At 36.6% G+C, this 15,450-nt stretch overlaps 1 protein-coding gene across 2 annotated transcripts in view; it reads left to right on the top strand.

The window, feature by feature from the left end:
- Positions 1-10,793, top strand: part of LOC103608142 (renalase-like) — a 67,166-nt gene extending 56,373 nt beyond the window's left edge. For both annotated transcript variants that reach the window (XM_008592585.1, XM_008592584.1), the window contains exons 5-6: positions 10,569-10,607; positions 10,712-10,793. In XM_008592585.1, coding sequence (XP_008590807.1) covers positions 10,569-10,576 — 8 coding nt within the window. In that variant the 3' untranslated portion in view covers positions 10,577-10,607; positions 10,712-10,793. The remainder of the gene's footprint in view (positions 1-10,568; positions 10,608-10,711) is intronic.
- The last annotated feature ends 4,657 nt before the right edge of the window (positions 10,794-15,450 follow it).

The raw sequence follows: 15,450 nt of genomic DNA, 5'->3' as shown, positions 1-15,450 counted from the left end.
AGAATGACAGAATGATATCAGTCAAATTCAGGATAGTGGTTACCTTTAGAAAGGGAGAAGAAACAAGTAAGTGATTTCAGAGGACTTCAGTTTCTGTTTTGTGTTGGTTTCTCTTAGTATATAGTGTAAAACATAGCAAACAAAAAATGTTAAGATTGGTAAAGCTGGATGATGATCTATGAGTGTTTTTATAGTATTTTCTGTTCTTGACATATGTTTGGAATATTTAATAATTAAAATATCTGCTTTTAAAACAAAGAAACAATTATAGCAAGTAGATTTCACTCCCTTCTATACCTTTGGGAATTAGTCATTTAATCCTGAGTAATTTCCCTTTTTTACATACTGCTCATTCTATTACCCATCATTACACATATATAAAACCATAACAATGTTGATGTTTGGGACAGTAATAAATAACAGCTTTTTTTCTCCACCCAAATTTGGAACCAGCTGAGAGAGAGAGTCAGGCAAATGTAAATCAAGCCACCTTTGTTACTGATAATGTGTCTTGGACAGTGTGATTGGGAATATAACAGAATTGGGCTTCTAATACTGAGCAGACCTGCCCATCCAATCAGAGGCAGTACTGGAGAACCACACACCATTGTGGGGGAAGATCCGCCCCTATAAACTCGATGGCAGGGAGGAGCAGACCAGACTCGAGGTTTCCTGCAAAAGGAAAGATGGAGATGAGCTATGCATACCCAGTTCCTCCCCCACAGTCCCTCTAGGTTAAATTCACATCTGTAGAGAACTGAGGAGAGGAAGGAGACACTGAGAGTTTTTAGAGAAAGTTATTGTAAGGGAAGTCTGAAGACTGAGGAAAAATGTTTGTACAACCTCCCCTCAGTCAAACAACAGTGCCTTCTGTGCCTTCCAGATGCATGGAATATTTAGAATTTTGAGTACATTAACTTACAGCCAAATTGTCAGCACAACTGAAAACGGTCTCTCAATCTAGTCAACCGCATCAGATATTCAATCGATTGGTTGACAGATTGATTTCCTTGGAGACATCCCTTCTTAGTGCTGTTTTTTCTCCTACTTTACTCTGGACTAGTTGTTCTCTAAATTTGTGTCATACCTCACATCCTTCACCATCATACAGGACTCTCATCACTTTTCCCCTGTGCTATATCCTACTTCTAGCTTTTTTACTTTACCCCCTTGTTTGGGTAGAGTACATCCTTTAATAACAGATATGTGGGAGATAAATTTTTCAATCGTACCACTCTGAAAATAGCTTTCTCCTACCTGAGTTATAATTTGGCTAGGTAAAGAATTCTGGGTATGATTTTCCCTTAGATTTCTAAAAGTATTGCTCTGTTGTCTTCTCACTTCTAGTTTTACTGCTGAAAATATGATTTCATTCTGATTTCTTAGCCTTTTTTTCTAACCACTTTTTTCCTTCCTGGAAGCTTTTAGACTCTCCTCTTTGTTCATGGTTTTACTATATTTTATAGTCTTGTGCCTATGTATGAGGAGGCTTCAAAATGTTTATCAAAAAAAGGAATTAAAAGATAAAAATAAAAATATAAACTTTATTTTCCAACATAAGCTCTGTCTCGTTCAAGACACTTTTGTAAGCAATGATACCAGCCATAGTCCATCCCTAAAGAACTGAGGGCCCTGGGAATATGACCATGCCAATGTAGTCTTTTTACATTATTAACGAAGAAAAATGGGTACCCTTTAAAGATTTTTGAAGATTAGAAAACAAAAAGAAGTCAGAAGGAGCCAAATCAGGTCTGTAAGCTGGATGCCTAATGATTTCCAATTGAAACTCTCACAAAATTTTTTTTTTCCTTGTTTGATGAGAGGACTGAGCAGAAACATTGTTGTAGTAAAGAAGGACTCTGATGAAGCTTTTCAGGGTGTTTTTCTGTTAAAGCTTTGGCTAACTTTCTCAAAACACTGTCATAATAAGCAGATGTTATTGTTCTTTGTCCCTCCAGAAAGTCAACAGGCAAAATACTTTGAGCATCCCCCAAAAACTGTTGCTATGACCTTTGCTCTTGACTGGTCCACTTTTGCTTTGACTTGACTTCCACCTCTTGGTAGCCATGACTTTGTGCTTTATCTTCAGAATCATACTGGTAAAGCAGGGTTTCATCTCCTGTTATAATTCTTCACAGAAAAACTTCAGAATCTTGATCTCACTTGTTTAAAATTTCCTTTCAAAGCTCTGCTTTTGTCTGCAGTTGATCTGGGCTCAACAGTTTTGGCACCCATTGAGCACAAAGTTTGCTCAACTGTAATTTTTCAGTCAGAATTGTGTAAGCTGAACCAGTTGAGATATCCTTATTGCTGGCTATTTTTTCTGCTGTTAATTGTGGTTCTCTTCAATTAGGGCATGGACAAGATTAATTTCTTCCTTGCAAATTGATGTGGATTGTCTGCTACTGCAAGCTTCATCTTGAATATCATCTCATCCCTTCTTAAAACAAGTTATTTATTTGTAAAATGCTGAGTTTTTTCTTTAGGGCATTTTTCCTATGACCTTTTTAAAAAGTATCAGTGATTTCACTATTCCTTCCCCAAAGCTTCACCATAAATTTGATTTTTGTTCTTGCTTCAATTTTAACAGAATTCATATTGCTCTGGTAGAGTCAAATTGATGTCATTTGTCATACCCTTCTTAGTGCCTCCAACTAGATCCTATTCAGACATGTTAGAGCAAGTTAATACAAGTTTATTTTGGTGCAAAAAAAAATTTGGAATTCATGCATAGTTTTTTCTTTTTTTGTTGTTTTCTTTTTATTTTTTAAGATAATTTATTATACATACATCTGGGGTACAACGTTGATTTTCAATAGTTGTATACAATGTGTGATGGTTAGATCAGGACATTTAGCTTATTCATCCTCACAATACACAATCATTCTTTGTGTCCGTTAACCAATTCCTCCATAGTCCCCTCTCTCTCCCCCCCCTTCTCCTTTTCCACCTCTAGTAACCATGGTTCTTTTCTCTCTTTCTAAAAGGTCAATGTATTACTGTGATTGCTGTCTTTCTTTCTCTCTCTCTGTCTCTCTTTATTGTTTATTTGTTTATTTATGCATTCAGCTCCTGGTTATGAGTGAGAACGTGCAGTATTTCTCTTTCTGTACCTGGGTTGTTTCACTTAGGATAATTTTCTCCAGGCTCATCCATGTTCCTTCAAATTGTAGAATTTAATTCTTTTTTATGGGTGAGTAATATTCCATTGTGTGTGTGTGTGTGTGTGTGTGTGTGTGTGTACACAGACCACAATTTCCTTATCCAGTCATCCATCAATGGACATTTAGGTTGATACCATTGCCTGGTTATTGTAAATAGAGCTGCAATAAACATGGGAGTGCAGGTATCCCTTCAACATGATGATTTCTGATCCTCTCGATATTTGCCTAGTAGTGGGATTGCTGGATCATATGGTAGTTCTATCTGTAGTTTGGAGTTCATACTGTTGTCCATATGGCTGTACTGATTTACAGTCCCACCAGCAGTGCAGAAGTGTTGCTCTTTCTCCACATCCTCACCAGCATTTGTTTTTCTCCATTTTTTTTATAATAGCCCATCTGACTGGGGTGAGGTGATATCTCAAAGTGGTTTTGATTTGCATTTCCCTAATGATTAGCGATGTTGAGCATTTTTTTATATACCTACTGACCATTTGTATGTCTTCCTTTGAGAAATGTCTATTCAGCCCCTTAGCCCATTTTTTAATTGGATTATTTGTTTTTCTGCTGTGAAATTGTTTGAGCTCTTTGTACATTCTATATATTAATCCCTTGTTGGATGTATCGTTTGCAAATATTTTCTTCCATTTTGTAGGTTGTCTTTCCACTCTGTTGATTGTTTCCTTTGCTGTGCAGAAGCTTTTTAGTTTGATATAATCCCACAGCAAGGGGAAACTTTAGTTGACCAAGTTATCTGGAGAGCAAAACGTGTTGTTGTGTTGTTATTATTGTGTGTGTAAGAGATTTGAACCAAAGACTTAACCCATAATTAATTCTTTCACTCTAAACTCCATCCCACAAAAATCCTGTTGATCATCCCTGATATTTCATCCCTGATGGAATATCTTCTGTATTCTATAAATCTGTAAGGCAACCTGCAAGTCTCTACTTTTCACAATATAAACTTTCCTTGTATTTATAAAGGCTCTAGGAAAGCCCTAAATAACTGCATGTAGAGCACCTAAGTAATGAAATAGTTTAGATTGCTGAATCTACAATGCAGAAGGGCATTCAAAGCTAAGGGGGAGGTATTATCTCTAAGCAGGTTTTAACAGGCCTTGTTTTTATATTTTTAATTTTATATTTCTTTTGTTAATGTGAACTGTGCTTACAAAAAATGCTTCATGAGTTTGCAATCATAGTTGCCAGATTGGGAAAATAAGCTATAGTATGATCTGCTTTTGGACCAGGGCAAGGAGTTTTACTTAAAGTGTACTGAAAGGTTAGATATAGCCAATATTTGACACAAGACCATGTATAGAGCTAATGTTTGTATTGATAAATAAGAAAATGGCCTAATTCAGTACTGTCCAATAGAACTTTCTGTAATGCTGAAAATGTTCTTTATCTGCACTGTTTGCTAGATAGGCACTAGTCTCATGTGGCTATTGAACACCCAAAATGTGACTAGTGTAACTAAGGAACTGAATTTTAAATTTCGTTAAATTTTAATTAAATTAAACTTAAATAGCTAATAGAAAATAAGATGCTCTTTTACAATTGCCTGGTAGTATAGATAATAGAATGAAATCATTTTGTACCGCAGAATTTCTGTTTTTCTGTTCTATAAAACAGAAAATTGCTGGTAGCTTGATTATGGCACAGATCAGTATGGCTTTCATTCATTCACACATCTACTCAAAACATATAAGCTGACCAATTGAGGTTGGAGAAGCAAATGGTTCTATTGCTGTTACAGAAGAGGATAGAAAGAACAGGGCCCAGGACGCTGACAGGGACACTGCATATGGCCAGGAAAAAAAGACAGAAGCCAGGAGACCTAACTACTAAGTGTAGTTAGTGTGGTTCCTCTGTAGATGTAATCAGTTTGAAGGAATAGTATGTGGTCAAAAATTACCAGAAGGTAGAAGTCAAAAAGCAACAGCAGAAGCAAAGGCCAACGCCAAGCAGAAATTACTGCAGGTTTAGCACCGTGAACACACATCCAAGTGAGCTGCTGTTCAACTAGGATACAGTATTTTTTCATAGTACAGCTGAGTGACAGTGGCCCCTGGGTAAAATCCATTTAGCAAGCAGATATAGGTCATTTTCTGTATGTGTTGTCCTGGCTCAACAGTATGGGAGGAAGGAATGAATTTATATTTTGAGCAGTGATTCTGCTGTTATCCTGGTAGTTCTGAAACCACTCTAGCCTTGAGAATTCCAGATAGAGTTTGCATTTACATACAGTATCTACAAAGGGCTTTCCTTGGCTTCTTTTTTAAATGGAATCTCTGACCAAAAAAACTATAATGACTCTTCCCTGTATTCCAGTGAAATTTCAGAATCCAAGAAAGAGATGGGAGAGAGTCATCTTTTATTTTATTCTTTGTAATTTTCAAACTCAAAGGGAAGGATGGATTGTAGCCAAATGTTTCTGAGCTTGGAACTTAATGTAAAGTGATCCCTTGTTCCTAAAGGAGAAAGGTAGTGAAACAGGACAACAATAAAAAAGCCACCATCTAGTCATTTTGCTTTATTGGCTTAATCTGACATTTGAATAATTCCTTTCAGAAAAGTTGTAACTTATTTGCAGAAAGTCTGTAAATGTTCAGCTTTATGCAATAATACAAAGTAGTGTTGTTTTATACTTGGCTAGAAATATAAATAACAGAATCAAGTTATTTTCTGAATTGCACAGTGGGACATGTGCAAAGCAGACCCGTAGCTAATCAATAGCATTATTTAAAAAAAAATTGTCATGAAGGTTCAGAATTCCCCCTTTTAGGAATCAAGAAAACTGACTCTTCTGAAAGTTTCTTTTCATGTCTCTTGTTGCTTGACTGTATGTGATGATTTTGACAACTACAAAGATAGAAAGGATTTCTTTGTTAAAATCACTCCCTCTTCCCTGGACAACTATTTAGTCATATAGTTGCATACTCATGCTAAGGAAGGTCCAGAGAGAGGGAAATGTCACTGCCTGTTGAGGTCCTATCAAACAGTGCCTGCAGCCAGCAAGTTCTTCTTTGGGGAAAAACCAGTGGTGCACCCAGGTTGTCCTGACTCTATTCTGGAAGCTCATTTTCTCCTGTCCTGCCTACAGTAAAATGGAACAGCTGCTGGCCACATTGGCAAAATTTTGAAGACTGTTGTTTGCTTATCTTTCTTAGGTTAAGTAGATGGTGTCGTGTTTCTTTTATCTTTCTGTTTGGGGCCCATTTTCTGATCATTTTTTGTTCCTTTAATCTCTTTGATTAGTCTCCTTGGGATTCCTTCCAAGTCCTCTGTAGATGTTTTCAGTTTGTGAGCCTAAAACTGAAGATAATAGGTACCCTTATAAAGCTTTGACCAGTGCTGAGCCTAAAGGGTTGATCACCCTGTACTGCTTATCAGCAGTGTGCTGAAAAATTTTTGTGGAATTCTAGCACAACATCATTGGCTTGCATCAAACCTGCTGTTTTCATAGGAGTGCAAATTTTTGCGTCATGGACACTCAACCCCAGGCTTGCTAAATTTTTATTGGTTCAGTACTATTTTTACTTAGAAAAATCTACACTACTGAATCTTTATTGTTTCACCTATTTGCCAACTCCTACAATACGATTGCCGTTAAGAATTTTTATTCAGTATTCCAGTTTCCATCCCAAGTTTGTGCAGGATTAAATTTTTGTATGTTCAATCATTCACTTATTCTTTCAACATGCATTTATTAAACCCCTATATTTCAGGCACTACCTGTCCTACAATGCAAATTATTAATGTATCAGTACAATTTGTTTCAGCACAAGGCAAGTGTACATTGGCCCCACCAGGGAAGTGTAGTTAGTGAAATATGAAAAAGTCTTCATTAGAAGATGAGTCTTGAAAGACAGTATTAGGGTGATGTTCTGGTGTAGTACCAGCCAGCAAAGTGAGCCTGCCAAAGCTTGTTTGAGCATTTGCTCCAGGATGAAATTGAAGCAAGCGTTACTGTGTCTTGGGTAACACCATGATAGAAATCAGCCTTTAATATTCACTTATTGGCTAAAATCCAAGCCTCAGTTTTCTTCCCTCACATTCTGATGACTATGGGTGTTCCCCAGGGTTTAACTTAGTCCTTGGCGTTCTGTTCTCTCTGTTCTTTTCTTTGGTGGTATGATCCTGTGCTACAACTTTAACTCTTTTTCTCTGTGCTTATATTTGTACTTTCTCTCTCCAAGCTCCAGTTCCGTGTCATTAGCTACCTCAACCACCATTATCCAAAATGTGTTTTATCCCAAATTTAGTACATTTTATTCTCTTCCAAATTATTTGATACAACTTTAACTCTTTTTCTCTGTGCTTATATTTGTACTTTCTCTCTCCAAGCTCCAGTTCTGTGTCATTAGCTACCTCAACCACCATTATCCAAAATGTGTTTTATCCCAAATTTAGTACATTTTATTCTCTTCCAAATTATTTGCCAGTTGTGATGGCTGCATTTCCATAGCTGCTGACACACACACTCTTCACCTAAAACCTCATTCTTTTTAAAAAAATTCTGTTGCACTTTTCTTTTGTTATATCCTAATAATCGCTTGCATTGGTATTCCCCTGTATTAAGTCATATGGCCTGTTATGAAAAGGCTAAATTTCATCATATCACACTGCTCTAAAACCTTTAGTAGTTCCCTATCATCTACAGGATAAAGTCCCAACATTTCAGGCCACACTAACCTGGGAACAAAATGGGATCAGAATATTAGACACAATTATTCTAGAGCCTTGCTTTTGCTACTGTCACCACCTCCCTTCAGTACTATCCAATCAAGTCTGTCAAAGCATAGGCTTTAGCTGGGAAACAGATATAGTTTAGGTGTGGTGGGTAAAATAATCAGAGGATGCAGGTGTAGCCATTAAAGGACCTGATGAAATCACTATTTATTTTATCTTGGTGGAAGTTTCTAGCTTCATGAAAACTTAATATTTTCAAAAACTCCCTAGAAGGTAATAACCTCAGAAAGTTGGGACAAGGAAATGGGGTACCCATGTTTAGGATCTGAACTAGAAAAAACTGACTCAGGAATAGGATGACTGGACAGAAGAGATTTTAAGCACATTTCCCAGCCAGGCCTGAAGAAGACAACATAAGTAGACAGGAAATAAGATACTCCATAAGAAAAAAAAAGATCGTAGCCAAGACTGTGATGGTTGGTGGGTGGGAGGAAGGGTGGAGGTAGGGGTGGAGTGAAGAACGGATCCATAGAAAGAAAACAAATGTGAAAACCCCAGGATGTCTGATAGATTAGTATAAACTAGTGCTTACATAGGATATTGGCATCCAATAATTTACTCCTTTCTACAACTCTTCCAGATTTGATTTTTGTGTGTATTTTGGGGTTTTCTTTGGCACTGGCTGGTGTGGGGATCTGAACCCTTGATGTTGGTTTTATCAACACCATGCTCTAAACAACTGAGCTGAGCTAAATAGCCAGCCCTCAGGTTTGTTTTCAATAGGCCAGTATTCTGGGGATATGATTCTATTCTGGATTTAGAACTTTTCCTTCAGGTAAAGGTTTTCCTTCATATACTGAATAAAATATTTATTCAGAGATGTGGCTAGTCTATGGTATATTTGTGAGATATAGAGGAAGGCAAAGAAGAGAAGAAGTATAGGATTACCTACTCCTTTACTTCTACAATTACTTCTTTCTTTTCTTAACTTATACTCTAGGAATCAGTTTCATGTGTACAAATCAAGGTGGTTCCTAGCTTGAGCCTAAGCCAGGCCCATCACCAACATTCCCATATGTCCAACAGGCACGTCTGCTGGACTGGTGGAACTGACCTGCCAGAAGACAAGTCACAGGAGAGACTAGGTAGCATTTTCTGGGGAAAGTGACTCCTTGACAGAGAAGATGAAGTTAGACAAAGTTCAACTTTGGAGTGATACTTCCAAGAATATCATGGTGACCATCACTTGATTTGTCTATCAGCCATTCCCCTTAAAATATCATGTGAATTTTATGGAGAGATAGGCGAACTATGGAGAAAAATGAAGAGCTCCTCACTAAAGTCCTAGAAGCCTTGGAGCAATACTGCTTCAGTACTTGTGTGAAAAAAAAAATACAACACTGAATCAGGGAATGAGGCATTCTCAGCCTGGACCAATCCACTTTTCATGCAGCACAGATTAACTTCTACATATTATGAAGTTCAGAAAACCAAAAGTAGCTTTAGCTCTCGGAGGACTCTGGTTCATTGTCCAGAAAGCAACAGGAGATAGTGGTATCCAGAATAAATAGGCACCGTGTTTGCAAAGGCCGCAGTGTCCAGCAAGTTATGGTAGTAAGTCAGTTATCTGTCAGCCAGAGGCAGCTGATAAACAATTTAGACACCACTCAAGAACTCAGAGGCTCAGTTACAGACATCAGGAAGGTTGGGGACATCCAGAGCAGCAGAAGAGGAAAATGTCAGGCACCATATACAAGGGTACTTTAAAAGATTCATGAAAAGATTTGTACAATCTTTTAATTCTATTTTTTCATGAACTTTTGGAAGTACTCTCATAGCAGCTGACAGGACTCATTCAAGAGCACACATGAGATAACCCTCGGAGATCCATAAATATTTGTGAAGGGCTTTGCATGACATTAAATACACTGTTTTAATAGGTAGGGTCAAGAGGCAACACAATCTGAATTTTTTAGATTCTTAGCTTTAGAGGAAGTCTTTTTTCATTTTTAAAATTTTTTAAATTTTATTGTTATGTCTTGAAATGAACAGTGATGTTTGACATTTTTAAGAGATGCAGGGTATGTGTTAGGAATAAGATACATATGTATTTATTGTCTTCAGAAGATTAAGGGAACTATAAGAAGGCCTGTTTAAGCATTGATCTGTTGTCCACTGTCTACTAAATGAGATTACATGTGGGAGGTAATATATATTAAACCTGTTTATGCAGTGGCAGGAACTTAAATAGATGTTAAGTAAATATTAGTGTGCTTGCACTTCTGATCTTCCCCGTTCAACGAGGAAGATGTTTATAATTCAGGGAAGGATAGGGATGGAACATTTGCAGGGCTTGGAAAACAGCACAGCTTCAAGCCTGAATACACATGAGATTCACCTGTGAAGCTTTTTAAATATAAATGACTGGGAGGATCCTAGACCTTCTGAATCAGGGTCTCTGGCTGTGGGACCCGGATATATCTTAAACACTTCTCCAGTGATTCTGATAAGCAGCCAAACTTTTGAATTGCCAGTGTGGAGGATGGAGAAAGTACTGGTTTTCTGCTTTTAAAAACAAAAGCCAAAGGACTGTCTTCTTTCCTTGGCGATATACCATGATCAAATGGAAGGAGTAATGGGCTAGGATCTAGTCCTGGACTTAGTTCTGTTAATGGGGAAGATCACTTAATCTCTTTTGTCTTGGTTTCCCAGCTGCCTAATGGAGACTGATACCTTCTGCCCAGAGATGTTGTAAGTATTAAAAGAAATGGTGCATCTGTACCATAGGCGCTGACCTGTAGTAGATGGGCAATAGATGTTACTTCTTCTTACTGTTCTTTTTCCCCTCTCTCTAGGTAAACAGTGATTCTTCAAAACAAGTGCTTCAGCCTCCTAGGTTTACCCTGAATTTTAGCTTTCTACCTACATGTATTTGTTGAGTACCTACTATGTGCCAGACACTTTGCTAGGTACTCAAGACAAAGCTTTTGTAGTTCATAGTCTATCTAAGGAGGAGATGAACAACAAATCAGTTATACCACTGTTTATTCAATTACAATTTTGTTATGTGTCACAAACATAAATCACATGTTATGAAGGTCTCTAGCAAGATTTTTTAAACCAAATTTACATAGTATTTTAGCCTTGTCTTAGCAACACTTTTTTTCATATTGGAATAATTTTTTCTTCAATGTTGATGCAGGAAAGCTTATTGTAGGGAATAAAAATCCCTTATCCACAAGTATAAATGAACAGATGTGTACTATATTTTGCCTGTGGGATATGTTATACATATTCATGTTACTTACTGTTATGGGTAAATATGTGTACCCTTAATGCCAAGGTTTTTAAAAGCCCTTTTTCATGTATTTTATTAAAGAATCTAGATCTTACATTTTATTTAAGCTGTTGGATTAAAGATGGAAAGACTGGTTTTCATTGTGGACTAACTTGGCTGAAGTGACAATAACGAGGCATCCAGAGTCAGTTCTATCTGGCAACACTAAAAAGAGAAATCTCTCTTACCATGTTTTTAAAAACAACTTTCAATTAAGTTTCATTTGGGATTAGGGTCTGTCCTAGTTACATACTTCAGAAAATTAAGATTTATAACAGAAGAATCTTAGTGTTTTAACACTGTTAAGCAGAGTTCTAATCTGTTTATTTTTTCCCATTGTGTAAAATGCAGTATTCCTTTTCAAATGGCATGAGAATTTCCTCTCAAAATCTTCTAGTGTTGGCAATCATGTTTAATTAGGTGGAAAAATATTTATTCAATTAAAAATTATATGACTCTTTGGCTTTTTACTTTTCATAAGTAACTTAGGCCTTCAGGCATTTATGTCTGTAAGAAGTCTGGAAGAAATCTCGTAACTGAATGGTGTAGATGCCCATGTTGCGAGACTATTTTTAGATTACCAGTAAAAAATATTAGATGAGTAAAGCATGGCTTGTGGAATCACTTTTTAAATTTGTAAACCTTTATGTATGTGTGTGCATATGTGAAAAACAAAAGGCCATTTCTCTCAGTTTACATTATATTCTACATGAAATAAATATCAAAGTGAACTTCTGAGACAACATCATAAAAATTAGCACACTCAAACCGTTTAAATTTTCAAAGTGTTGCTAAAACATTAAACCTTTTAGATATGTTCACAACTGAATATTATCCCATTTTATACCTAGTGTTATGGACATACAAGGGCAATGTCAATTTTGTTAATAAATGGTGCATCAAATAAATGCATGGTAAAAAAAAAGGTGATACATTTATCCTTTCCTTATTATATAAAGTCTTTTTGTAATAAAAAGTGGTTCTGTACATAGGGCAATAGATTTATGCACAATGAATTCATAATGGTTTCCCAGATGTTCACATTTAACTAGCGACCATTATGAAAGGAGTAAGGCTCTCAAAGGTTATCTTCCTGATTAATGGCTTTCACCATTCCTAGCTGGGTGATTTTATAGTCTGTCAGGGAAATTAACCATGACACCTCCAGATGATAGCTATTGTAATATAGACAGAATATAATTTCACACATTTCAATCATATTTTGAAATGAAAACCAGAAATTACTTGATTTTACTTAATGATTTGTATAGTGTTGTAGATATATTGACTTCCCCCAAACCTGAAGGGAAATGAACAGTTTGTCAAAGTTTGTATATAGTTTTTAATACAAAAATTCAGCCATCACCAGAGATGAAACGTATGGCAACAAAAGCACTCTCAAGGACTTCATGTCCCATGATTAATGTTTTTTTTCGTAATACCATTGAGTATGTCATTGTGTTAAATTTCATTTTCTAAGAAAAGCATCTCTTTGAAATAAACTAACCCAGTAGTAAAGAAGGAAATACTAAATCAGGAAAAAACCAACTTTACAGACAGACTAAAAATCATAGGGACTTCTTAACAGTCCCAACAATGAAATATTGCTGTGAATGCATGTGCCTCCTTAAGCTTAAGTGGCTTGTTCTAGTAAAGAAGGAAATACTAAATCAGGAAAAAACCAACTTTACAGACAGACTAAAAATCATACGGACTTCTTAACAGTCCCAACAATGAAATATTGCTGTGAATGCATGTGCCTCCTTAAGCTTAAGTGGCTTGTTCTAATCAGACTAAATTCTCACACCATGTAAATCCATTACAGTTTATGACTTAAATCCATGAGAATTATAACTGAGAGAGCCTTTCCCAGTCAAAATCAAATTTAATTACATGTTCACATTATAATACAGAGAACAGAAGTTTTAGTTTAAAATCAGCTTTTCATCTCCTTTTTTTCATCCCTTTGCCCTGAATGGAAAATAAAGAAACATTTTTTTTCTCAGTTGTGACATACTAGCCAGGATACACGAGTGCCTGCGTATTCCTTTAATGGTCCACCTTCAGGTAGTCCCTAATCTAGCCATCTTTCCTTCTACATCTTCTAACCCTCCATATTAGTTAGTTAGAGCTGACATAAAAAAATACCACAGAAATTTATTTTCTCACAATTCTGGAGCTAGAAGTCCAAGATCAAGGGGTTTACAAGGTTTGTTTTCTTCTAAGATCTCTCTCCATGGCTTGCAGACGCCCACCTTCTCTGTGTCTTTACGTGGTCTTTCCTTCTCTGAGAGAATCCCTGGTGTCTCCTTTTGTGCCCAAATTTCCCTTTCTTATAAGGAAACCAGTAGATTGGATTAGGGCCAACTGTAAAGGTCTCATTTAACCTTAATCACCTCTTTAAAGACCCCTTCTCCAAATAGAGTCACATTCTGAGGTACTGGTGGTTAAGGCTTCAACATATGAAATTTGGAGGGACACAGTTCAGCTCATAATATCCTCTGTGTTTCACTCCCACTATCTTTCTCTCGTTCCCTGTTTGTCTTGTTTTCTTACTTTTTTCCATAAAGATTTATTGAGCATCTACTTATGTGCCAGGCACTGTGCCAGAAGCTGAAGGTATAATGATGAATGAATAAAATGTTGTCCTTTCCCTTAGAGATCTAGGGGAGAAAGCAAGGAAATAGTTAATTACACTACAGAAGGATAGTGTTCTGATCAGTGTGCACATAAGATACTATGAAAGAATAGGGCAAGGCAATCAGCCAGGAGGAAAGAACTGAGAGAACGTTCCACAAAGCAGCAGCAGCATGTATAAGAGCCCACAGATGGGAACGACATGGCATAATTGGACCCTGCAAATAATTCAGTAGAGTTTGAGTGAAGCAGTTTTGGCCATTGAGACAGGGGCAGTAAATAATGGAGGAATACTAATCTAGTACTGCTTGGAAATAAATTTACATAAAAGCAAATTTATGCTTGGAAAAATAAGTCATATTAAAATCAAGATAGAAATGACAAAATTAGAAAAAATATTAGCACCTCATAGTAAGAAGGGCTAGTTTTCTAAATATATAAAGAGTTCTGCAAATCACTGTGAAAAGGCCAGGAATCTAATAGAAAAGTTGGCAATAGAATAGAGTTGAAAAAAGGAATGCAGGTCTTATCCAAAAAGAATGTGTTGGCAGGGATGTAGAGAAATTGTAACCCTTGTACACTGTTAATGGGGATGTAAAATGGTCCATTCACTATGGAAAACAATATGGAGGTTCCTCAAAAAATTAAAGTGTATTTACCATATGATTCTACAATCCCACTTCAGGGCATATATCCAAAGAAAAATTGAAATTTGGATCTCAAAGATATATCTGCACTCCTGTGTTCACTGCAGCAATATTCACAATAACTAGGATATGGAAACAACCTAAATGTCTATCAAGGGATGAATGGATTAAGAAAATATGGTATGTAGAATATACAATGGAACATTTATTCAGCCTTAAATAGGAAGGAAATCCTGCCATATGTGACAACATAAATGAACTTGGAGGATTTATTTTAAGTGAAATAAGCCAGTCAAAGAAGGACATATACTGTGTAGTTAGATGAGGAATCTAAAATAGTCAAACCCATAGAGGCAGAGAGTGGAATGGTGTTTGCCAAGGGCTGAAGGGAGAGGGAAGTGAGGGGTGCTGTTTAATGGGTCTAAAATTTCAGTTATGCAAGATGATTAAGTTCTAGTGATTTCTACAACATTGTGCCTAAACTTAGCTGTACTGTATTGTGCACTTAAAAATTTAGGAGATTGGCTTTCATGTTAAATGTTCTTACCAGAATTTCAAAAAATAAATAAATAGAGGTATTATGGATATGGAATATTACACATAAAAAATGTAAGTAGTTCTTTTTTTTTTTTTTTCCTAATTTTATTTTGTCCATATACAATGAGGTTGATTATTGTGGCCCATCACTGAAACCTCCCTCCCTCCTCCCTCTCCACCCTCCCAACCAACAAGTGAGGTTGATTATTGTGGCCCATCACTGAAACCTCCCTCCCTCCTCCCTCTCCACCCTCCCACCCAACAAGGTCCTTTCTGTTTGCTTGTCGTATCAACTTTGAGGAGTTGTAGTTGTTAAGTCTTCCCCCCTCCCCCGCCCGGTTTTTTTCTTTGTGTGTGTGTGAATTTATTTATTTGTTTTTAGCTCCCACCAATAAGTGAGAACATATGGTATTTCTCTTTCTGTGCCTGACTTGTT

This window comes from Galeopterus variegatus, unplaced genomic scaffold (assembly GCF_000696425.1).
Source record: "Galeopterus variegatus unplaced genomic scaffold, G_variegatus-3.0.2 Scaffold8053, whole genome shotgun sequence".
Lineage (NCBI taxonomy): Eukaryota > Metazoa > Chordata > Mammalia > Dermoptera > Cynocephalidae > Galeopterus > Galeopterus variegatus.
The sequence above is the reverse complement of the archived record's forward strand: the minus strand, read 5'-3'. Positions and strand labels throughout refer to the sequence as shown.